This window comes from Taudactylus pleione, unplaced genomic scaffold (assembly GCF_031769625.1).
Source record: "Taudactylus pleione unplaced genomic scaffold, aTauple2 ptg001314l, whole genome shotgun sequence".
In the NCBI taxonomy this organism is placed as follows: domain Eukaryota; kingdom Metazoa; phylum Chordata; class Amphibia; order Anura; family Myobatrachidae; genus Taudactylus; species Taudactylus pleione.
Window position 1 is genome coordinate 3561407 of NW_028285714.1, and position 27253 is coordinate 3588659.

A 27253-nucleotide genomic window follows, 5' to 3' on the forward strand; every position below is an offset into this window, starting at 1 on the left:
TACCCTAGGGTCTCGTCGTAAGCCCCGATGGTCGTGATGGTCAGAGAGCGGTCGTTAGAGCTGTGGGTGTTAACCAACAGCCTAATGACCGCAACAGAGGCGGGGGGTCAGGATGCAAGTGGCCGCCCAGTTTCTGAGCGACCTCTTGCATCCTCCGACCGCCTCTGAATGAGGCCCTCAATGTGGTGCTGCTGTGGTGACAAGAAACCATACTTTTTTATTCTCTGGTGACACAATTTACTTTGTGGCAGTGCGGACTCTGCATAAACATTTGTTACATTAATGCAACTGTTCCAAACTGCTCCCTTTCTGACCCATAACACTACCCAAATAGTTACAAATTTGGTAGAAAAGTGAGAATACAGTCACTAAACTGCTCCTACTTATTTCAAAGTAAATACTTTTTGTAAATAAAAATATTATCACTTCCAAATATAATAAATATATACTTGTTCCCTTTACCTGTAGAATGCAAGCTGAAGGGACACCTGAATAAAGGCATCTGGGCTCATTCTCTGTTTTTTTATGAATTCTTTTCCATAGTTCTTAAACTTATACACTGTAAAATCAAGATTATTCACAATCCTGTAAAAAAAAAAAAAAGCTTTACATATTAGACAAATGTAATGAGCTGTATGCAGGGATGCACTGGGGACATCAATATGCCCCCAGCATTCTTTATGTGCGCTCACACAGAAAAGGGGGTATGGACTTGCAGCATGGGTGGTCTTTTTGTGACTATTTATCAAAATTGTCTTGCTGGCACAGTGGCTCCGATGAGAATCCATCCTGGGGAAGTGTAAAAAACACAGTTATAGCTTCTACTATCACTTTAAGCCTGGATTCGGACCCGGCTTGTCTATTGTGCATATGCAGGCATTAGTGCATGAAATAAAGCAGTCAGACATATAGATCCAAGCACAAAAATGCATTAGAAAACAGGATTGGATAATAGTTAAGCAGTACATTTTAAGAAAACGTAACAAGTTCAAATTTAAGAGGAGTAATTGGTATGAGGGAATGCTCTGTGCGTCAACCTGAAGATTTTTAGAGATTCAACTAAGGCGGGATGTACTAAGCATTGCATCTGCGATGCGGTACATCCCGCCTGTCTTCAGATACATGCCGCGGTTCATTACCGCGGTATGTACCTAGAATTTCGCAAAGGACAGGTCTCCTGATAAGAGCTGTCCTTTGGTAGTGGATAGAACCCCTTCCGTAGATGTACCCTGACGTCATCAGTTACTTTCCAATGGCATTCCCTACTATCCACATGGACATAGAGGGGGAATATAATCCTGTGGCAAGCAATGCGAGCCACCGTGCCTGAAGTGTGGTGAGCATAGCGAGCCCACGAGGGGCCAAGTTTCTTCTATTGGTGGCCTTTATGTGCATGGAACCACACTTCTGCCCACACTCACTTCACTTCCAGGTACAAATACTGAAGGGGATACACTACCTTTTGCAATGGCTCTGGTCAGAGGGACTTCCGGGTATAACACCCAGAAGTCCCTCTGCTGTCCTCCTGAAAATGCACAGAAGGCCTCGGGCAGCGGGGGATCCAACTGGATCCCTCCCAAGAAAGAGGGTCCTGATAAGAAGCCCATAGGCTTCTATAGGGTAACGCCATCTGAAGGTGACGTTACCCTTTGGTACGAAGCTGGTGCTTAGTACATTTGGGGAATGCTGTAAAACCCCCGATAACTGTATTTTCAGGGTTTTACTGCATTTTACCCTTTAGTACATCCCGCCCACAGTACTAGTACGTACAGAACAGTATATTTGACCTCTGCATTCCATGAATTTTAAAGGTTCTGCAAACAAAGCAAATGATAATGATTATGCAGTTTGAATGTTCTCAAGTGCACAAGCTTAGAACTATGCAGTCTATTTAATCCTCAGCTAACCAAGCATAAAAAAACAAACACTAGAATTGTCTTGGTTATGCATGCATTTACTTTAGTAACTATCGGGCTAGTATGACATTTCATAATTATCTTTTTATAATGTCTCTGAAGTGTACCCCTGAAAGTTTAAGCTTTACTATGTTCTCTACATAATTCTAATTATTATGTATATTTGTTTATCTGTAAAGTTGTGGACTTGTCTGTAACTGTCCTGTGTGCTCACTCATCATATGGCCTAGGCACACCCATGTCGGATGCTGTCCGCACAATTACCGATGCCTCCGGTATTCCCATGAGATGTCAGTGAGTGAGTCACCCGATGAATCACTATACAAAGCAGCACAGCGGCGTCCTCCCTTCTATTCATGCTCTAATTAATTCTGCCACAGAAGAATCGGTGTAGTGAGTTCATGTACTATATAAAATGCACCGTGGGACATAATAATGAGAGGGGGATGAGAAAAGTACTAGACATGCCCCTCAGTGCAGAATATCCTACTCTAGAGTGCACACACAAATGATATATGCTACGCAGGTCAATGTTACCCATAGTACTTTAAAATTGTGCTACATACGGCCCTGTTAACCCTTACAACACCTTATAAATAATGATAATAATACTGGTAGCTGAAATAATAATACACATTTACAGTATAGCATAATGCATAGTTTATCTAATAATATGTTTTATCCCCTTTTTGGATCTTCATTGCTCCTCCTTATCTACCCGTTAGACACAAGAACGGATATCTTGATGTTATAGCCTATTAGTGCAATATTTAACTTGGGCACACTTGTAACTTCAGCTGAGTTTGATACAAATATGGCATTGTGTTAATCATATTTAATATCATTGTGTGACATCAAAGTAAAGCATATTGGACACACAGCAATGTTGTTAATTGCTTTCTATAGAGACAAGAAGCATTCTGACCACAGTGTGTGCATGGGGCTATTAATCACTACTTAATATGCTTGTTTTCATTACTGTTTATACAACATTGGCAGGAACAATGAGCTCTGCTGAATTTCTTGCTCACATCACAAATAACAACCCTCATGGGTTAGCTTCACTCAGTATTTGCCAATATTTTACGATTTCGGCAATATTCACTCCCTGAGTCTCCTGCAAAATATACTAGGTATATAGTTACACTTTGCTTTGCTTAAAATAAAATTTGATAAGCCATTGTTGCAGGAGAGACATGACAGATAAAATGGTAACAGCCTTATCATGTTTTGCAGCAATATTTATTCATTCACTAAACTTGGCCAAACCTGGTCATACAACTTAATTGTTGGCAACTTAATGGGCCTGACATTTGTATGTTTTTTAGATAGAAGCATTCTTTCAGCACTATTATGAGCAGCACTATTTTCCAGCAGGAACAAGCAGGAACTCAGGGGTCTATTTATCAAGCAGTGAAAAGTGTGGAGAAATGGACCAGTGGAGAAGTTGCCCATAGCAACCACTCAGATACTACGTATTATATTATAGACTGTACTTGATAAATGCTACTTCAAAGTTGATTGGTTGCTATGGACAACTTCTCCACTGGTTCACTCTCTACACTTATCACTGCTTGGTAAATAGACCCCATAGTTCCTGAACCTCTCATAAACTATGACGTAATGTCCAGGGCCAAATCCATAAGATAAGTTTCAAAGTCCCTTTTGAGTGCCTTCTTTTCTAAATACTATATATGTGTATATAATGTTTTTCTATAGCTTCACCCCCAGTAGCTCCACTCCCAGTTCCTTAACCTGTTTTTCCAGAAAAATAGCCCTGATTATGACTCATAAATGCGGCTTGTAGACATTGCATCATGCATTCTGGTCATTGGGCCTGATTCATCATGGATCGCAAATGCAACCGTGTATGCAGATTAGTCGATGGTGCGTACTGCGCATGCGTATGCACCACAGTACGCCTGAGCAGGGTAGCATTGCGATCGCACTGTTATCACATACGCAGATACACGGTCATCACAGAGTGAGTGATGGGATGTTAGCGTTTTGGGGTGGTGACGGGGGAGTGGTTGGAGAAACACAGAACTGCCTGTCAGTTTGAGCACCGTTTCCTGGACGTGCATAAATTAGCCACTGTGATGGCATTCGCAGCTTGAGTACTCACTGCGTGCGATGAGACTTGCAATTTCTGAGACAGGTCAGACCTGTGGTAATTGTGCGTGAGGGTCTGATGTTACTCGATGTTTCTGATGTATACACAGGAGTGCAATGTATTACGGATGTGAGATATCGGTAGTGGGCGTCTCTATGCTGGCTGAGCGGTTGCAAACATTAGCTGCATGTGTAATCATAGCTGCGATCGCAATAGCAATCCGTAATGAATCAGGCCCATTAGGCCTGATTATGAATGACCATATTTGTACAATCGGCCTGTTTGCATGTATGGGTAAATTGGCTACATATCTGATCATTTGGTGATTGCCAAAATGATCAGACCCCTTTTGGTGTGTAGTTTTTTTTTTGCTCAAGAAATATCTCATTATGGATTTATTATGTAATGAATTCATAGATACAATTAAACAAGCAAAGGCTACTAAGTCTGCAGAAATATGAACCACAACTTGCTTAGGTTAGTAATAGGTGAATATTTCCAAACATGCTAAAATATTGCTCTTTCTAAATAAATGTTAATTAAGATTAGAGAAATGGAGATTAAATTAAATCACAGATGGTCATTTAACAGAATGAGTGTTACAATAGCAGAACCGATATTGTTGACATCAGGCATAGGGGCCTATTCATTAAACGTAAAAATTCAATGGAGATAATTAGCTTTAGAACTCTAATGGAGTTCTAGCTAATTATAGGTGGAATTCATCATTCCACCTCTCCATAAGTATCTATTCCGAAAAGCTGTCATTTTTGCGATGACAGCTTTTCGGGAAATAGATACTTTTCCCTCTCTATACTACCTTATTGCATCTGGAAACAGTGCTGCGCATGCGCTGTTACATCTGTAAAACCAGCGCATGCGCAGCACTGCCAACAGATGCGGTAAGTTTCGTACCCCCCCCTGACCCCCCCACCCCCCTCCCCCCTCCGCTCACCTTCCCCCCCCCCCGACTTACCTGTCCGCGCAGCAGCCTCCGGCTCCGTCCTGCTGGTCTGTCATGTGGTTTCCCTGCAGACCACATGACAGATTAGAAAAAAAAAATAATTTTTTTTTCTTTTTCTAAACTTTCTTGTGCTCTGCTGGGGAGCACACATGACAGACCAGCCTCCGGAGCCTGAGGACGGAGCAGAGCGCCGGAGGGACTCGTCGGGGGACCTGCACATGCTGATACAGGTTAGTGGATTCTGCTATTCGCCACCTCACAGTGGCGAATAGTAACTGCATCAAATTCCGAAAATTGATAATTTTCGGAATTTGATGAATACCATAATTTCCACATCCCCATACTAATGTATGGGGAGTGTGGAAATGAACGCAGGGGAACTTAGCAAGGAGATATCTGTGATATCTCCTGTGTTAAGTCTGTTCATGAATACCAAAATAACGTTCCCCTATTCTTTGGTCAACCCTAAATAATGAACACCATGATCTTGTGCACAAGCCTTGGAGGCAGATACATTTAATAAACATTCTTTGCTCTAGTAAAAGACATAGGGGCCTATTCATCAACACAAAAATAAAATTTTTAAGGACATTTTCCTTAAATAACGTTATTTTGGTATTCATGTAGCCACTTAGCACAGGAGATATCACAGATATCTCCTTGCTAAGTTCCCCTGCATTAATTTCCACACTCCCCATATATTAGTATGGGGATGTGGAAATTGTGGTATTCATCAAATTCCGAAAATTATAAATTTTCGGGAATTTGATGCAGTTACTATTCGCCACTGTGAGGTGGCGGATAGCAGAATCCACTTACCTGTATCCCCGTGTGCAGGTCCCCCGACGAGTCCCTCCGGCGCTCTGCTCCGTCCTCAGGCTCCGGAGGCTGGTCGGACATGTGTGCTCCCCAGCAGAGCACAAGAAAGTTTAGAAAAATAATTTTTTTTTTTTTCCCTAATCTGTCATGTGGTCTGCAGGGAAACCACATGACAGACCAGCAGGACGGAGCCGGAGGCTGCTGCGCGGACAGGTAAGTCGGGGGGGGGAAGGTGAGCGGAGGGGGTGGGGGGTGGGGGGGTCGGGGGTGGTACCTAACTTAACGCATCTGTAGGCAGTGCTGTGCATGCGCTGGTTTTACAGATGTAACAGCGCATGCGCAGCACTGTTTCCAGATGCGATAAGGTAGTGTAGGCAGGGAAAAGTATCTATTTCCCGAAAAGCTGTCATCGCAAAAATGACAGCTTTTCGGAATAGATACTTATGGAGAGGTGGAATGATGAATTCCACCTATAATTAGCTAGAACTCCATGAGAGTTCTAAAGCTAATTATCTCCATTGAATTTTTACGTTTAATGAATAGGCCCCCCAGATGTCAATTTTACACTAATGGTGTTACATTTATGTTTTAAGACATTGTTATTCTCGGTGGATAAAGTAGTGGAGCTAGAAAGACAGATAATATTTGATGGTAGAGTAGTGTGGTAAAGAGACAATGTTAGTAAGGAGAGAAAAGAAAGTGTTTGCTGATATATAAATAAAAATGAATAAAACATAGTAAATACCTTTGGAGCTTGTCAGCTGATGATGCTAAATGCCCCTGGATCTCAGGAGAGCACTTCCACCTAAGCCTTCTAGGAGCAGGAAGCTCACTGACAGAATCTGCTCTCACCAGTTTTTTGGGGCTGCTTTTCCTGAAAATTACATTAGAAATTGTATTTAAGAGACAGGCATTTGGGCTTGATGTGCTACAGGTATAGTATTGGATAACCTAGCCAAGTCCAATGAATCCTATAGAGCCGTAACTACACTTTTTGGTGGCCTGTGCCAGAGAGAGCATTGGCGCCCCCCTTCCCCATTTTTTAAATAGAGACATAAGATAGTGCACCTGAAAAAGGACCATGGCCTCATTGGGAAGGGCCAGGGATGAGATAGGAGAGGCCAAGAGATGCTGGGGATAAAAGAAGAGGAAGCTACAAGTGAGAATGATAATAAACAGGAAAATTGAGAGGTCCAAACAGCGCCCCCTGCCCTGTTGTGCCCTGTGCGATGGCACCGGTTGCACTACTCTAGTTACGGCTCTGTACAAGCTATAATATAAAATACTGTAATTGTAAGTACAGTAATATAAGTACTTTCCTGAGCCATGCACAAAGAGTAATGGCTGTGTTTGAAGGCTTAACATACTCTGCAATGGGTGTGGTATGAAATATCGACACAAAAATGCCAACATAATATGAATGACGATACAAAATTGTCGACATAATATGAATGTCGACATTCGCAATATCGACATGTGCCATGTCATAATATCGAATAGTGTTTAAGTCCTAAACGCGGCCTAACCCTCAACTTAACCATAACTGATTCAGACTTATGGACACAAATCCCGTTGCGACTGCAATTCCATACGCAGCCGACTTGCAAAAATATGCTAATGAGTCAGCTGCCGCCTTGTGCACTGATACACCTACCTCCAGCGTCTGACATCAGATGCTCACGTAAAAAAGCAGGAACATTGAAAAGATCAGTCGTACATCATACATCATACATCTATGTAAGTCTATGCTGTCTCAGACAGAGCGGCTCTCCTAAGACGCAGGGGCTTCTGCAGCTATGAACAAATTTGCAGAGGCTCCCTAGAGCAAACCCAGGAATCGGTTCTGACACGCCTGCGTATTTCTCACAATCCCCAGTTACCTCCCTAAATGCTGACTTCCTGTCACTCACTTTGCAAAGAAATCGACCGCCATCGCTAATTCATCCCCGCGCATGCGCAGTGCATCTTTGACACATGCACAGTGGCCAAAAATCGCTTCACTGCGTCTGACATCAACATTACGTCCATCTATGAATCAGACCCCCTGACCATAATCCTAAAAATAACCCTAACCCTGACATAATGACCATATTGATATATCAACCATGTTAACATTATGGTGTCAACATTCTGAATGTCAAAATAATGACTACTACCCTGTGCTATCAATGTTAAGTAACAACGTCATGGAAAATAAATAGAGGAGATCAGGGTAAATGCACAGGAGAAATGAGTGCTATGTTTTAGCGTTCCTATATAAAAGATATTCAGTGTAGCACTATATTCAAGAATTCAATCCAAAATTAATATCATTATGAACATATACAAATGAAAGGTGCTCCATGGAATAAACTAGCAGTATGCAAGACAAAAACAGAACAGTACTCCCTGATTAGGGCACACTTCAACAAAGCCCTGGCAAAATCTGTATCATGCCCTCGTTAGGGGGTGCCCTCGTGTGCATAGCGGTTCCCCCCCCCACACAACAAACCTTGTTAATTTGGGAAGACTTCTCTCAGGTATTTTTCCTTATATTTCTGCTGCTCTTTCATCAGCTGCTCCCCTATGACACTACTCTGCACTGCCATTGCTTCATGAGGTATACTAGTGAGATTTCTCTGGCAGTAGAAGCAGCCTTTCTCTGATTTCACTGTGCCACTACTCTCATCTCCTGTTCAATTTGAATAGCAAATGAGGGAAAGCAGATCCTTATCTAGATAAGTGCACAGACAGGTACTATTCATTTTTACTCTCTTTACTGAAGTTAGACTAACTCCTAACTTCCCGTTACTAATACTGAAGGAGGCCTCAGTTATTTACAAATAATTGTAATTATGTCATTTAATCTGTGTATCACACTATTTATCACATTAATTTCACCTACAGTATATTTTACCTTGCACCAATAATATCACACCTTATGGAATCTCTTCACTTTTCTCCTGTGCTTCAATTACATTATATATATATATATATATATATATATATATAATTAGTTATGGTGTTATGTGAATTAACATCCTTATTTATTAGATTAGTTATTAGACTATAGGAGGCCCATTCATTATGTTTTTCTAGGCAGTTCTAGCAATTGATGACACCATTGTGTATATCCTAGAGACACATGTATTTTTTGATATACAGAGCCTAATACATGTTGATAGTGGTAGTTATTATTTTCAACTCTGCTTAATATAGGTTATACAGTATTTTTGCCTATTGCTGAAAGTGTGCCCTTAGCAGAGAGTACTGCTTTTGCTTTTCTTCTCTCTGGCATATCAATGTGTAATGTAAGCTACTGAAAGTATATGCTCCTTCATTGTTCCAATCTCACAATGCAAATGAATTGTTTTTTATTAACCGTGTCCTCTAAACCTAGTACAATAACCACTATATTGAATGCAAATTAGACTTTATTATTCATGTATTATTCATTGTCTTTACACAAGTTAATACCCTGACAATCCAAGTGCGTTTAGCCACTTTTATACCTTTGTCTTCTTGCACTGATCATACCCTAGGAAGAATAATGCACTCATTGAGTCAGTCAAACCAGTCGAGTGTACAGTGTTTTTCACAGTTGGCCACGATATTCTAAAATCTTTTATTCACTGTTGCAAGGATCACTGGCATTTGAAGCAACAGTATATTTATTTCCCCTCCTAGAAAGACAGCAGATTTCTGCAGAAGAGTCTTTTCAGTGCCACTTCATTTGGCATAAAATGAATGTATGGGGAGACGCTACAAGACGGCAAATTATCCAAGCTTATAAAAAAGTTTTAATTTATTGTTACAATCCCTCATTTTGTGTCTTGAATTTATGAACATGTTAAGTGGTCTTATTCATACTGACTTTGTTAATCATGCAGAGTAAAATTGTTGCTGCTGAGACACTAAAGATTTATATTAGTTTAGATGAAAAATAGAAAACATAGTAATTTTCTATCATTGCATAATTGCTTATTATGTTATTAGCAATGGTATCTTGAGTCTACCATATACAAATATTCAGAAATATGGATTTTTTTTTAGCATGACTTTAGCATGATACACAAACTTTATTTAAGGCACAAAATTATTAAAAATATTGTATTACCTTCAAACTTTGTGTATAAGGTGTATATGAAACATAAGTAAATTTCATGTATGTACACAAACTTTGTTTTAGCCACAAAATTATTGAAAATATTGTATAAAATGACCTGTAGGCTGTGTGTATAAGGTGTATATCATACATCTCTGCATTCTGTGTTTAGATTTGGGACCCATTCCTAAGATATTTCATAATGGTATGCACATATTACAAAATGTACCGTTCACTTGTAAAGGTTAGATTTCTCTCTATGTGATAATAATTTTGATTATTTTGTTTTATTGTCATGCTCCCGGTCTCTTAGTTCTGTATAGTGGATAGTACTTCACACAAATGGTAGATGTCCCATTAACAATGATGTTCTAGTGGAGATATAGGGCCTAATTCAGAGGTACATGCAGACATGGCTGCATCTCTTTCCATTTGTGTCTATGCTAATGCCGCGGCCGATTCTGAGACTACTAAGTCACCCACTGGCAGCAGCGCAATTCTGTCTCATTTTGTAATTAGACACACCACTGGTGCATCATCGGCAAGTGAAACTCTGCCATCTGAACATGGCGTCCTGTGTCAGCGCTACTGCGTCTTTAGATGCAGTCACTGTCAGCGGCACTCCCACAACACGCCCATATCTGGCTAGCCACCCCGTGTTATCTCCCAGGAATCCTTGTGGTAACCATCGGAACGCATGCACAGCGCATCTTTTATAAATGAATAGACTGCAAACATTGTCCGCTTTTGTTGTGGCCATCACCAGTGCGCGTTCCTCTGATTCAGGCCCTTAGAGGTCTTTTTATCATGATTTGTGAATTGCAGTTAACTAACATTCTTTCTCATTGAACGGAGAATAAAATTCTCGCGGAAATGTGACTTCACATTTGGTGCGCCTGTCACTTTAAATCTCCCTACAGGTCAGTGCGTGTACCCCCACAGCCACCGGGCACCTTGCAGTTGCATCAGAAGATGGTGGGGAGGAGCCGGGAGCATGAAGACCAGCCATGGGCTCCGGAGGCTCCCTGCTTGCTGCCCACTGCTGCCTTGGACCGCAGTTCTGTCGGACTGGGTAATTATCAGCCGGTGTCCGGCACACTGTCTTCGGAGCTTGAGTAATGGCACAGTCATAATGTTACAATGGGGACAGTGACGGAACTCCCGGAGACAATGGAGTCATTTGCCGCCGGGCTCCAGCCCTTAAGGGGGCACCTGGCTCCATTGTCCCCCCAGGCCGTTCCAAGCACTGCTATGGAGATGGAGTGCTGCTGATCGGTGCTCCACCTCCAGTGGCATCAATACGGGGGGTGCAGTCGCACCCCTATTTTCCAGGTGCCCGCTGAGTGTGTTACCAGCGGGCGCCTGGCTCCTTCTTTCCCCCCGGCAGTAGCCGGAGGAACAGAGCTCACTCTAGAGCTCCGCTTCCGGGTCCCTCAATGCACTATGGGAGTGACGTCATGATGTCACTCCCATAGTTCCGAGGAGCGGGCGCCAGGGTTGGAAGGCAGCAGCACTGGAGCGGGGTTTCAGGTATGTACTGTTTTTTTTGTATGTGTGTGCGCTCGTGGGGGGGGGGCTCACTACAGGGGGCATTATTGGTGGCTCACTACAGGGGCATTATTGGGGGCTCACTACAGGGGGCATTTTGGGGGCTCATTGCTGGGGAATCACTACAGGGGGCATTACTGGGGGCACTACAGGGGGCATTATGGGGGCTTACTACAGGGGGAATTACAGGGGGTTTACTACAGGGGCATTACAGGGCTTACTACAGGGGGCATTACTGGGGGCTTACTACAGGGGGCTTACTACAGGAGGCATTACTGGGGGCTTACTACAGGGGGCTTACTACAGGGGGCATTATGGGGGCTTACTACAGGGGGCATTATGGGGGCTTACTACAGGGGGCATTACTGGGGGCTTACTACAGGGGGCTTACTACTGGGAGCACTACAGGGGCTTACTGCTGGGGGCACTGCAAAGGGGGACCACTACTGGAGGTACTGCATAGGGGGACCATTACTGGGGGGCACTACATAGGCAGCACTGCATAGGGGGACCTCTACAGAGGGCACTGCACAGGGGGACCACTACTGGGGGAACTGCATAGGGGGGCTGCAGCAGGGGCTGGCATAGGTACTGGGGGGGTGGTACATTTTAATTTGGGGGGGGCACAAACATTTATCTTGCCTTCGGGCACCTGGTATGAAGTTACGCCACTGAATGGGGATGTGATGTGTCCTGCTTCTTTCATTAACCCAGGAAATGTCTATTATATCTGCTGCGTTATAGGCTTGATAAATATGAAGTTTGTATAATTTCATGATAATCTTGTGGAAATTGCTGTTTCCACATGAATAACAGGACAAAGAATGAATGACTAAACCATACTAGACTAACCACTGGAATGAATTTAATGGAGTAGACATTCTGCCTACTTCTGCAGAGCAGGGTTGTGATAATGTGATCCTGCTGTAAATAACGTCATTGTGGTCCCACCTCCAGCTGCAACAAATCACAAATCGTGGCATTTTCAGCACCAGTTAGCCTTGGCCCTCCTGATCTCTCAAAGGAGAGTCCTGCAAAGCAACCATCTATGGACCAAACATGGCTTGGGATTTAGGGCTAGTGCCCACACCATGTAATCTGGGGCCTGATTTTGATCTTAAAATCAGTGCACACCATTAACATAGGTGCATACTTGCCTACTCTATTCAGCCGGGAGCCTCCCGAACATCGGGTGCCACTCCTGGCCCCCCGGAAAGGCAGGCAAGTTTCCCGGTGGCCGTCCACACCCCCCCAGCGATGACCTGAGAAACCCCTGCAGTGGGGGAGCGATGATGCGATTCGTATAATTTTGGCCCTGCCCCCTGCTTTATAATGCCTGTAATATCAGCATTGTGTAGCGGGGGGCAGGGCCAAAATGACGAGATCATGTGGCTCTGCCCCTGCTCCGTCCACAAATGACAAATGGCTGTCCGCCCCCACTCCTTTTTCTGGCCAAACACCCCTGCCATGCCGATCTGGCTGCTCCCTCCCAGAAGGAGCAGCCAGAATGTCAGCAACCATGCATAGGTGAAGAAGCTCAAATCAGACTCTTTGAAGATAAACACCCCCTGATAAAGTTAATATAAGTCATAATAGTACTATGTTCAGGTCTTTCTAAGGTGTCAAAACAATGGCTTAGGGTAGTTTTATCAAACCAAACTACGGCGAGCTCAGGGAGGACAGAAAACCTCCCATGGAGCAGAAGGGCAATGGACACCCACTCTTTAAGTACAGGCACCCAAAATGGCTAGATGTTCTAGGTCTACTCTAGTGTTCCATCAACACATATTCATCAAATACTCTACTTTTATTGCTGATATAATGTTTTAAGACTTAGCACATTGAGACATGATAAAAGGCAATTTGACTGGTTGTACAATGTGCAAGGTAGGCACAAGCTTCTGTTTTCTACAGTCTACCTTTTTCTACATGTATATCATAAAAACTGCCATTTTATATGTCCTGAGAGAGGAATGTAAATTCTGGCCTGCTTATTTCCGCCAGTGGTTTGTAATTCAATATGTCTGTATCCAATTCAGTTTCAAACCCTGGGTGTAACGAGGTTGTAGGGAAAAACATGCCTACTGCATACAACCTGCATAATGCATACTGCATACAACCTGCATAATGTGATGATTAATTAGTGGGGATGTAGACCCTGGTTGCCCTGTGATGCTCAGTGAATTTTGAGAATACACCTTCAGTCAAGGATCCAGCAGCCTGTAGTTCTTGAAGCAATTGGCAGACTCGAGTTATGTGTTTATGTAAGTGAGGAATGTGCATATTACAAGGGCTGTGTCACAATTTTGCAAGAGTTCTAGAGGTAAGTGGCAGACTCAAACTGTGTGATGGTCTTGGCATAGCCTGGATAGCTTGAGCCATGTTGCATAAATGAATGGATCTGCAATGATAAAGTGAGACTTAGCTGTTCTTGTGAGACAGTAGACCTACACAGACTGAATCCAGAACAATACAACAGACTGAAGCCTATATATAAAAACGTAATGTGTTAAAAACAAACATAAAGAAAACCTGATTGCACCTCTGTCAACTTTGAGTAGGATCTATCATTTGGTTGAGCCACATAGTTTCTACAAATGCACTGGGGATAATTAGCAAACTCACATGTATTTCAGAAGGTGTTCTGTACACTGTACAAGGACTATTCCATCAAATGGGGAATGTTCACATATGGTTCCACACACACCATCTCTTCCCACAACAAACTGAAAGGTGAAAAAAGTGCATAGTTATAACTAATACTAATAGTAAAATTATGAAATATTTTGTATGAATAAACAAACTCTTTACAAACTATGATACTTGCTGTCATTCATTACCCATTACATCTGCGTGAACTGGTTGCATATTTTGGTATTTCTAAGGTATTCTTGTTAAAAGTAGGCATACTATCCATCTAAAGCACTCATGAATTAAAACATGGCTCTAAAATGTCTTGCATCATACTTGCCAGCCTTTGCTGGTTGGTCTCCTGGGAAGCCGTCAAGGGGCTGGCCAGGTAACATTTGTAGCATTACTGCTTGGGGCTGGTCTGCGATGACACAATTCATAGTGAATTGCATCATAATGCCCCTTAATTGCTTACCACCCCTCTACCTGACTGCAGCTTTAGCCTGATTCTCACATTGTGTCCACCCATATCCTCTATAGATTGAATTTCATATGAGCAGGGTCCTCTCCTCTTTGTCTTCTCTATATAATTATGCTATCTGCTCTATGTAATTATGTATGTAAGTTAATTCATATACAGTCTGTGTTATGTTGTACTTATGTTTGTCATTCTTATGACCTTCATTGGCTCTATGGAACCATTGTGGCTCATTTTATTTAAAAGATTTTGACGATAATAGTAATACAAATGCATAGTGAACTCATGTTTGACCTTTAGTTTCCTTAAAATACTAGTGGATATGAAAAAAAAGCACTAGCTTTACCTGGAATGGGTATGTAATGCCAGCTGTCGGGATGCCTCCTGTAAAAATACCGACAGCAGCATCCCAATGGTTGGTATTCCGACAGGGGTCGGGTAAGTATACTTACCCTCCCCCCTTCCCCCCCCTAACCTTCCCTTCTTGTAGCCTAACCCTAACCCTCCCAACCTCGCACCTTAACCCTCCCTGTTAGTGTTTAAACCTAAGACACCTATTTTAAGTCCCTTGTCAGGTTACCTCCGTCGGGATTTAGACCGGTGGTATCACGGCCGCTACATCCCCATTACCATAGGTCTAAAACAGATGTTAAGTTCTATATAGACCAAACCCATGTTATAAGCAATCTAACAGGTTCATATAAATAAGTTTAAGGTATATTTTGATAAACCACATTTTCTTCACACCATTTCATTTTTCTCTAGAATATCTCCAGGATGTGTAAAATGTATTAAACAAGTTTTGCAAGAAATGTAACTGCTGAATAAAACGCGTGGGTATGTACATCTCCTAGAGTGAAGATTTATGCTCTACTATAATGGTATTAATGTCTTTTGTATTAGATTCATTGTCTGATGATGAAAAAGTATAGCCTAAATTAATGCTGCTGTGCTTTACCCCCTCTTATTCTGTGAGGCCTAATCACACTTATTTATATAGAGAGCCCTTCTGAAATTCCAAAGCATTTTCTACTGTTTGTCTGTGCATCTGTTTGCTGTCAGCTTGATTTTCAATGGTGTAGATGTTAAGGCATTGCAGAAAGGCATAGTCCTATTTGTAATAAGTAATAAGACACTTTTATACAAGTTTGATAAATCTTCCCACATTTTTAAGGGACAAATTAAGTTGTGTATGCTAGAAAAAAGTCAGTTTTTTTTGCGTACATTATTTCTATGCGTATGTTCAAGGCCCTCATGGAAGAGTTACACATAATCATTTTTATTATTCATTAAATATTTTTTGACCTTTGTATCAATGTTTTTTTCACTGTGTTGTAGATATGACACAATCGGGGTTCAAATATAAAGCATGACTTGTGTGTTATTTCTGAACTGGGTCTGGTTTGGTGTCACTTCTCCGAATTTGGCTGCATCTCATCCTTTTTAGCGAACAGCACATGCATCACAGCTGACATACACAGCTACAATTGGGTCTGAGTTGGATGCTTCTCACCAACTGCTAAATGAGTGTTACTTGGGGTTAAAAGGGTAACTCAATTACATGTAGCCAGAGTTGCAATGTATTCTGAGTTGTGCATATGCATTGTGCCTGACATTTTTAGTCCCATCTTCTGTACCAAGCATGGGGTAGGTTTAAGTGGCATTACTTGTGATGACGGTCGGATGGCTGAGGGCGATGCGGCCGCATAGATGCATATAACTCAGAATATGGGGAGATAGTTGCATAGGACTTATTTAGTGTTCATTCTAGCACCCTGCACCAGTCACAAACCGTACAGTTCAGTTTTCCTGCCTTGGGTGTCGTTCTTTGCTCTGGTGCTTCTACCATACTCTGGTCTGTATCTTAGCAGTTTTTTTTATCAGCTGAGTGAGCTAGAAGCACCAGAAAGAGGAAGTGGATGGGTTGTGACAGGTGCAGGGTGCTAGAATGAACACTAATATTATTGCAGTAGGCACCCAGAATTGCGAACGCAATTTTTCTGACAAATCACCTATCCTTTTGCACTATGCTGTGTTCTAGGTCCTGTAATAAAAAAAAGTTGATCCACAATGGTGCTTACAGTGAGTTCTACATACAAAGGTGATTCCTATCCCAGTCACCCAGAGATAGGTATAAATTGAAAAGTCTCACTGAACTGACTTTATATGGACTGAAAAGATCCTCCGTATTTTATTGAGAGTTTTTTGCTCATATAATGAATTCTTGAAAAGTAAACACAAAAAGGTTGCAAATAATAGTGTATTATTGCTTCTGAAATGAGTTTAATTAATGGTTAAAACATACTGTGACCTTGTCAAGGTAAAAAAAAAAAAAAATCAGAATGTGCTGTCTTTGTTTTTTAAAGGATTCACGTGCTAGACAACTTGATTATCATAAATGTTATATTACTGAAATACGGGGATTGTTTGGATTACTATAACTGGTTAATTAATATTATGAATAAAATTGGATATAAATCAGAGAGAGACAATAAAAATTTCTTCAAAGTATTATATTGCCATTAAATTGTGATGATGGTAGTATTGGATGATTAATAATGGGTGTGAAGTATAACTAAAATGGAATTTTAATAATTTTTTGTAAAATAAGGTGGTTTTGCTCTATGTGTCACTGGATTTGTCCTAATAATGTACCTGTACTTCATATATCGTTCATTGCGTCAGCAAATGGGATAATGCAATAAGCGACCCACAAAAACGTGTGATCAGACGTACATACTATGCAATCTGTATGATATATTGTTCCGGTCCATGTCAGAACAATATATCGAGCAATAGATCTCACAGTGTGAACCCAGCTTTAGTTTCATATAATTACATATTTTAACATCAGTGAGAAAATGTGATTGCATAGAGTTTAATCTATCTAAAATTATAGTAGCTGTCTCAATTCAGTGTAAATGTAAAGAAAGAAAAGAGGATTGGGCAGATTTCAAGTTTTGGAACATTTACTAAAACATGATACTCATATTAATGCATTCTCTCATAGATTGACCAACATTCATGCAAACTAAGGGTCCAAGGGGATCACTCATTATTACTTTAGTAATTTTTAGTTGCAACCAGATGGAAATGTTTTTAACTCAATAATTCCCATTGGTAACTAAGAGATGGTCCATCATGTTGTAAGTTTTCGTCAATGCATCTGTGCTGTGTTTTTTTTTCTGTTTGATCTGGATAGCACTAGCCAATGCATCATACAACATTACACAAGAACAGATTAATAAGTGGAAGACTGTTAGTCTTAAGAAGAGTGGCAGGGGAATTCATTCAAAGCTAAAGTAATTCTAATTTCACAAAATTCACTATATTGAAAAGATAATGGTAATAATCAATGTACCATTGTCTGGTTAATCAAAAATATTTATCTTAACATTTTTGTAATTACATTATTTTGCAGATAAGAAAATGTACTCTCTCATAATTACTTGCATGCACTGCTTTGCCACTTGAACTTTTTGCCCTGTAACCTATGGACTGTAGCATGTATTTTGCCACTCCATATATGACAGTTTAACTGCTTTAGTTTAATTTGCTTTTAACTAATGGACTGTAAATTAACTGGCAAGTTTGTGATGATAAAAATATTCAGGTAAAATACTATATACTCATATTCTGTGTGTATAATACTGTATTACTGAGCTATATTTACTTGTAGCTGATATATTGGACTGTGTATATGCAGAGATTTGCCTTTATTTTCTGTGACAGCCTTGTGAGTATTTTCTCTGACACTCCATTATCTTAAAGCCATAGCCCTAGCAGAGCTGGATGCAATTTGCCCATAACTGAAACCAGAATGTGGGCATTGAGATTAATACATATCCAGACTTCTCTACATTTGAAATGCCCTTGTTTGTAGGCTTAGTTTCATAGCCATCATTATTATCAGTTCACACTTGCACCAACGTTATCCTGGGTACAAAAGAACAGGTGTGATTATGCATATGCTTGATTGCCCCATTGCCGCTCAGTTACACCCCTTTAGATGTAAGTATTATTGCTTATGGCCCTTTATATTTCAAGGAAATACAAATCACACCACTGGGTTTAGGCTTGTGGACATTGCAAGGGTGATGCAAGATAGAGAAGTACCATCATCTTAAGCACTTTATATGAAAATGTATGCTTTCTCCAAGGATAAACAATAAAGGCTTGCTGGATCTATTTAATCAATTTTGAGATGTCCAATCTAATGCACCAGGAACTGTTATACAATATTTACTTGCTCTTTATTATTTTCACAATTTAGTTTGAGACTGAAAAGCTGCAGTTTTCATAGATGCAGTAATGTGAAAGCATGCAAGTGGCATTATCCATTTAAGATATATAGTAAACAGCCATATTACAATGCAGGCACATGTATTATTAATTGGCATATAGTCCTACATCTACATCAGGGAGGATCAGGATTCACACCTTTTCCTCTAACCATTCTAACACCGGTCTACATGCTGCGGAATATGTGTGCGCTATATAAATACCTGTTAATAAATAATTAATAAATAAATAAGCAGTAGGAAAGAAGTACTTACCTGCATGGGCTTGTCATACCATCGATTGCCTCCGTTTTTGTCATAACCTCCACCATGAAGAAGCTGCAAGGCCCGATTGGTGTCATTTAGCTCTAGACCTGTTTGTGCATCCAGGCACACAAGGCACATACATCTTTCAATCATGTCAAGAGAATCACGATTTGTGGAGTCTGTGAAATGTACATTATAAACAAAGTTCAGTATGAATTTATATTTATGGAGCAGTTCCACAAATATGAATTCATATAAATAGTAATGGAAGCAGGGCATTATGCATGACCACATTGTTAGTTTTAAGAACACCTAGTGGCCACTGTCATCTTATAGGCATTGTGGTTTTAGTCCAAATGCTCCTTGATGTAGATACCAACTATTTGAAAAGCAGGGCACTAATCACTTTCTTTAAATAAAACCTAATAATTCATCAGGTGGAATATACAGTATCTGCATAATATTTCTCTTGGCGGAAAAAAAAGACATCATGATGGTGCTGCGTGCTGGTAACACACAGTAGTCATGGTCACCGATGACAAGCTGTCTCCCAAGAATCCAGGGTGAGACAGATGGAAACTGTTGCAGGCAAGATGGCATCCAGATGCAGAAACGGGCAACATAGAAACAGGCAGGAAGGCAAGGCTGGCTGCTGGTGCTGATTATAATATATATATATATATATATATATATATATATATACTGTATATATATATATATATATATATATATATTTACTGTATTTGCTCCCCATTCTTTATATACCTTATCTGAGGTTAGTACAGTTCTTTCTGATACTTTTTTGCATCCAGGGTTTACTATTGTTGCATCTATTTGATTGGTTTTGTACTATATTACTTTTCTTGATGGCTCCTGGTGCTGGACGCACATTGCAGGTTTGTGACATCATTGTCTCCCAACAAGAAGTCCCGTCACCTTTCCATGCACAAGGTGTCTTGTACTGTATGTATATAAGGTAAGCATTGTTGATATATTTTTTGTCCCTGATGAAAGACCAGGAGTGTCACCGCTGCTCTGTGTGTGTGTGAGTGTATGTGTGCAGGTGTGTCCATACCTACGATTGGTCAAAATCCTGATGCCAGCATACTGACAGGGTTAGGATACTGACACCTGTTGATAGGTATCCTAACCCTCCCCCTATCTCTACCCTAAACCTTACCCTCTCTCCCGATGCCTGAACATAACTTCCCCCCTAGTACCTAAACCTAACCTCCCCCTCCCTGCACCCTAAACTTAACCCTTCCCCCCAGTACCTAGCTCTAACCCTCCCCCTAGTGACCAACCCTAGCCCCTAACCCTCCCCCCAACCCTGCTACTTACCTTTGGGATGCCGGCACCATGATTCTAACAGGTATTGAGATTCTGGTGCCGGTATTCTAAGCACCAGCATCCCCTGTGCAGGATACTGAACATATCCCCATATTAAGGCTAACTTCATTAATACCTTTAATAACTCAGTATAGCAACTAGAAAATGTTGAAGTAAGAGAATCAAATACAATCTGACCAATAAAGAAGGAGAAGCAAAAAAAAATCTCTGCCAAGATAAAAATATCATCACCTAATCCTGTGATAAGAGAGGTGGGGTTGTCTTATTACATAAGTAGGACTATTAAAACAAGAACATTAGAAAACTATTCGACCAAGAAACTTATCAGAAATTAAAAAATAGCCCTACCATCAGAGTAAAAGATGATTAAAAACATATGGATATGGAGCCATGAAAAAAGATGAATTTGATTTAATAAATATGGATGGTCCCTTAACCCCGACTATATGCATCTTATCCAGGAAGACCCATTAATGAAGGAACTAATAGCTTGACTTCAAGCCTTTTGGTACTGATCAAGCATCTGTTACAGCTCATTGTGACAAAAAAAATCCTTCCTCCGTCAAAAACACTGGTGACACATTGAAGAAATTACAAAATGTCAAATAGGATACTAACATCATACTACTCACAGTGGACATTGCATCACTTTATTTGTGCAATCAGCATGATAAGGGCATTGAAGCCATCTCTTGGTTTCAGAATAACATGGATCATTCTAAACTAAGAAATGATTTTTATTATTGAAGCTATTAGATTAATTCTGGATAACAATTTCTTTTATTTTGACATGAATTATTATTTACAAAAAATAGGGACTGCAATGGGTACTAAATTTGCCCTAAGTTACACTAACCTTTTTATGGTTTCCTGTGAACTTCACAACATCTACAGTACATCACCGTAACTTGGGGCACCTATTTGTCTATATGGTATTGTTACATAGACTATATCTTGTTTATTTGGAACAGAACTGACAAATAAATTAAGGATTATTATTAATTTCTGAACAACATTAATGTGAATATCTCACTCGCCTTTTTTCATAGAAAATAGAATATCTGCTTTCTAGATTTGACCATTTACTTCAAAGACATAACACTACAAACCATGATTTGAAAATAAATAATTACAAACAATCTGACCTAAAAAATTAATGGGCTTTCATTACTAAATATGGCTCCTAGCATAAACAGGTGGAAACAATAATTATAACACTGCACCTGCAATTTAATTCCACCAAAAGCCAAATTCATATACTGCAAAGCTGCATATCTTAAAGACCAGCTATAGAGAAGCTCATTACCCTAGTCATCACAAAATCCTGCTGTTCACGTGTGGGTCCTGTCTAGGATGTAGACACATCAAGACAGAGACTTCTAAATATAAAGAATTAACCCGTTAACAATATCACCATAAAAATAAATGACTTCATCACCTGTCATATAACCAACATAGTTTATCCGGTAGAATGCAGCTGAGGTCTGACCTACATTGGAAGAACAACCAGATCCCTCAAAACATGCATCATTGAACCATAATAAAACATAAGGAAAAAACTCCAAACTCATCAGCTTTGAGATCATTCCAGGATCATACATAGTAAACATATAGAACGATTAATTGGAATACAGACTAATAAAACCTATTGGATGGATAGAAATGTTGAAAAAAATTAGCTTGTGCTTAAATGAAGGGGATTTTTATATCAAAGACATTATGTCCTCAGGACTTCAACTGAAATTGTGTAGTTATTACATTTATTACATCCACTCATTTTTACCTTTTACCTTCCTCACATTTGATATGCTCTAACCACATTGAGACTTCATTTTATCTCAATACTGTTCTTAGTGAACTTACATCTTTTTGCTGTAATTTCTAATAAGTTTGTTTTGTTACTTACAGATGCTGTATAGTCCACTACACTCACAGCAAAATTTAGGTCCCTTTGAAATGCCAGAAATACCACCTACATCACATATCTGCAGGGAGATGACTAAAGACAACAAAGGCTGTCCAATTACATAATGGATCCCTTCCATTTTATTACCAAGCAACAGGATGCTTTGCATAAATAAGACCTGCATCCCCTAGCAACTGCGCAACACTCAACATCATCACTTTTGGTCCTTTTCATAAGTTCAGTCCTCTTCATAAGTCCCGATTGCCTAGCAACCCACAATACACATCAGACTGGACTCATTACCACCATCTATGCTGCTGAACTAATTATCATATATCGGAAATTCTGGTTTATGACCCAACCAGAAATAACCCACAGGACCCCTATTTAAGAAATTATCCTAGAGAGCACCTCCATGCCTTGATAAAGAGACATTTGGTCACAAAACGTGTTGGTCATTGTCTATATGACTTCTCATGAACTTACATCAGTCATTGTTAATACCTGTAAGTGTTTATTACTATACAAACACAGAATTTGGATTCCAAGAATGACTGAATAGAGTCAGTCTCAATTACATATACAAACACAGAATTTGGATCAGCTCGCTGATCAGGTAAGTGGCGCACACCCCCTGCACTGCCTGGCGCATCAGGGCAGACGGCCACGAATCCTATCAGCCTATTATCTTGACATCTGACCGCAGTCAATGCAAATATATTAGAGACTATCCAGTGTCATACATGTGTTCCTTATTTACAATTCGGCATATGTTATATGTTAAGAGCTAATGTGTTACCAGGCACTATGTATGATCTATGTGTTACATGAATCACTCATTGACTTGCTGGCTGGTCGCTTATATACTGATGTTTAGGTTATATGAATAAAAATATTGGTATTATCTTATTATTTTTTTGTGGCTAATTATCAGAGTGCATGCAGGCATTGGTACTGTTATACAGATGAATTGTATTTATCATTTTTCATGCCTGGTCTGTGTTTAACTGGAGTTACATTATATTGCTGGCTCAGCAAATTATTTATTTAATTGACTGACTTTATTATCTCGCCTGGCTTTTTATTAACATCCAGGAGGAATGTATCCTTACAGATTTTTTTGTACTGAGAGACAATAGTCTCCAGCATATTATATAGTTTTCATGTTGTATGTATGTTTGTTTGTCCATACTGAGAGACAACAGTCTCCAGTTAATTATATGTTTCTTGTTGTATGTATATCAGTTTGTCCAAAATTTTGATGATTGCTCTATCAGCCACATCTCGGTACCTATTGTGTGCCCCCATAAAGAGTCCTTTTTTCTTCTTTCTCACCTAAGTGTTTATTACTATACAGTCACTTATATACATGGTTTATTATACCCATAAATTTATTGTCTATACATAAGGTTTTAGACATATTATACCATATTATATACTTTTCATATTCCTGATCCCATGGAAGAACATCTGGTATCCACGCAAAGAAAAGGAAGTGTTCAAAATAAAATTTTATCTACATATGTTATATTTTCATTAGCTTTTGGTTATAAAAGTAGTGCCAATTTATTACACCATTTTCCTCGCCATGTTTACAATTAATGGGTATTAAATAGGGAGCTTTTCAGTGCAGGGCCTTTTGTCTCCATTGCCATACAGAATGAGTAATGATCTTAGTCTCAAAGATTTCTTCATCAAATCATCAGACAGCATAAATCCATCCTCCAAAGTACAATGTAAAAAGAAATCTACATTTGATTCTCAGACAAGCAATGCATTAAAACTTTTTTTTTAAGATGTGTAGACCATACATTGAATGAGACTCCAGGTGATTACCACCCTTCTTTGTCACTAGATGAATGGGTTGCTTTAAATACTTCATCCCAACTGAAAGCTATAGTAATTTGGGAATCACATAAAACAGGAACTGCTAAATTATGCTGATTAACGCAGTGAATTCCTCTCCCAATTAGAGTGTAATAATATGGATCATATCTTGAACCTTGAACCAACCATGGAATATAAATATCAAAGCAATAAACTTATCCAAATGGGTTTATCCAATGATTGCATTTCAAAGTAACAGGCAAACTCCTTGGGAAAATCCCATCCCAAGCAGGCCTATATTTACATGCTTTCAAAGATGCATAATAGTCTAACAAATACAGCTTGTCCTATTATCTTGTGAAATTGGTTAATTGAATTAGCCTTTCATGCAATTTGTGGATAAATTCTGCTACCATGGGTTGTCACAATCTCGCGGCTCGCAAGCTTTCGTCTCTCTATATAAGGGACGCGATGGGCGCCATTTCATTCCAGCTGTGGAGAATGAACAGGGAGTGTGGGTAGTGTAGGGCTAGGGAGAGGTGATGTGCTGTTCTGTCTGCTGTGTCCTGTTCTGTCTGCTGTGTCCTGGGCTGGTGCTTATCCATTCTGGGCTGGTGTTGTTCCATTAGGGCTGGTGCTACTGCTGTCACTGTGCTGTCTGCTGTGTCAATCTGGGCTGTTGCTGATCCATCAGGGCTGGTGCTACTGCTGTCACTGTGCTGTCTGCTGTGTCCATCTGGGCTGTTGCTGATCCATCTGGGCTGCTGCTGTGCTGTCTCCTGCGTCCATCTGGGCCCAAGTTCTGGACCCCCCAAAAAATAAAAATATATATTTTTTGTGTAATATATATTTGTCTGTGTGCATGTTAGGCTTAACTGCACAAGATCTAGCAAGTTGGCAACGCAACCTAGTGCTGCCCAACTCCAGTCATCATCAATCTGTGATCTAGGCCCAAGTTCTGGAGCTGGAAAAAAATAAAAACATTGTCTTTTTTTTAAATAATTGTGTGTCTGTGCGTGTTAGGCTTAGCCACACAAGATCTAGCAAGACAGCAACGCAACCTAGTGCTGCCCGACTCCAGTCGTTATCAATCTGTGCTCTGGGCCCAAGTTGTGGACCGGCAAAACAATAAAACAGAGTGTATTTTTTTGTCAATTTTTTTTCTGTGTGCGCACGACTGCACGTGTGTGAATTTTGTAACCGCACCTTGGCTACACTATTGGTGCTTGTGACACTGCTTCAAGACCACAGAAAATATGGAGGGCTGTCACATGACAGGAGAGCAAGACCAAGAACCACATGTTGTACCTGCCGCCAGCAGTGCAAGGCCATCAACTTCCTCGTCCTCTATGAAGGCCCATGCCCCAGGGCTTAAGTCATGCCATCGATATGGTAACGCTACTTTTACTGAAGTTAAGAAAAAAAATTGAAAGGAAACTTGCCTTTAGATAAACAAAAAATTGGCAATATGCCATTCACTACACAAAGTCTCAAGGAAATAATAAGACCTTGGCCTTTCTTTATGAAGACTGCTGGTTCTGATTCTGATAGCCCTTCAAAAAAACAATTGTGTGCCCTGAGAAATCGAAATCACAAATCCCAGAGGAGAGTGCAAGAGTGTCCGCGGTTGACATGTGTGAGCCAGACCTAAATACTAGTGTACTGGAGGATCCTACAAGTTCCAACATTTGTGTGCCATCTGTAAATGTGGGGAAGGGCAGTCAACATCTTGCAGACGTAGTCAGTGAGGATGCTTCTGTGGAATTGCACATGGAGGAGGAGGATATTTTGGAAGTTGAAGGTGCTAAGGATGATGAAGATGTTGGTGATGAGGATGTTGATGCCGAGGATGTCCTTTGTGTAAGTAAGGCAACAGCTGTTGCCCATGGATTGAAAAAAGAAAAGCCCATTGCTGTCATGCCGGTGCAAAAGACAAAAAAATCCACTTCTCACGTGTGGAATTATTTCCACCCCAAGCCATATGTAACCATTGCAAAGCAAGAGTGAGTAGAGGGAGGGACCTAAACCACCTAGGAACCTCCTCCTTGTTACGTCACTTGGAGCGCATTCATCAAATATCAAAGTGTATGTCGCCAAGTTCCAAAACTCAACACTTAACAAGTCCAGTGCCACCTACCTGCTCCCTCTCTGTGGGATCCAAGCGCCTTCAATCTCCAACACCAACACCTGCATCATCATCAACATCCTCATTCGTGATCGGAAGTAATTAAAAAAAATAATTGACTATTAAACACAGAGCCGTAACTCTGTTTGGTGCCCTGTGCCAGAAAGAGCTTTGGCGCCCTCCTCATTTTTCAAAGGGACATAATGCACCCAAAAAGGCCATGGCCTCATGGGGAAGGACCAGGGAAGAGATAGGGGAGGCCAGGAGATGCTGGGGATGAAATAAGCGGAAGCTACAAGCAAGAATGATAGTAAACAGAAATTTGACAGGCCCAAACAGCGCCCCCTGATCTGTGGTGCCCTATGCGATGGCACTGGCCGTACTACCCTAGCTACGGTCCTTTGATAGAGGAAGTAAGTATAACAGCTGTCACCCAGTTTCACAGCGGATCACTGATGCCATGACAGCTGTGCTAGTATTAGATGGTGAAATAATAAAAAATGAGGATGATAGTGTGGAGGAAGTGCAAAAAGAGGATGAGGGGGAAATTTGTGTCCTATATGACGCTAATGTGGATGTTGATGATAAGGATGTGGTTTGCGTAAATCAGCCACCAGTGGCAGAAGTTCTTGCTAATGATAAAAAGAAAGCCAGAAAAGCAATGTCTTGGGTGTGGAATAATTTTAATCTAAATTCTGACAACAGTTGTGAAGGTATCTGTTCCATTTGTAAAGCCAAAGTTAGCAGAGGAAGGGATGTTAACCATCTAGGCACCTCCTCCCTGTTACGTCATTTGCAGCGAGTTCATGCAATTTGTTTAACAAAATTATCATTTGTAAATTGATAACAAGCTGTCCAGTATCAGCTACCAGCAGTTTGGACCAGCACATGCAATCTCCACCACCAACACCCTCATCATCAACCTCCTCCTTAATAATTGAAGGT

At 40.5% G+C, this 27253-nt stretch overlaps 1 protein-coding gene across 1 annotated transcript in view; it reads right to left on the reverse strand.

Moving 5' to 3' along the window:
- CHAT (choline O-acetyltransferase) overlaps positions 1–27253 on the reverse strand; it is a 103683-nt gene that overhangs the window by 31761 nt on the left and 44669 nt on the right. Inside the window, exons 7-10 of the mRNA XM_088463040.1 lie at positions 19110–19279; positions 14070–14170; positions 6558–6686; positions 463–585 (exon numbers count right to left, since the gene is read on the reverse strand). Coding sequence (XP_088319166.1) covers positions 463–585; positions 6558–6686; positions 14070–14170; positions 19110–19279 — 523 coding nt within the window. The remainder of the gene's footprint in view (positions 1–462; positions 586–6557; positions 6687–14069; positions 14171–19109; positions 19280–27253) is intronic.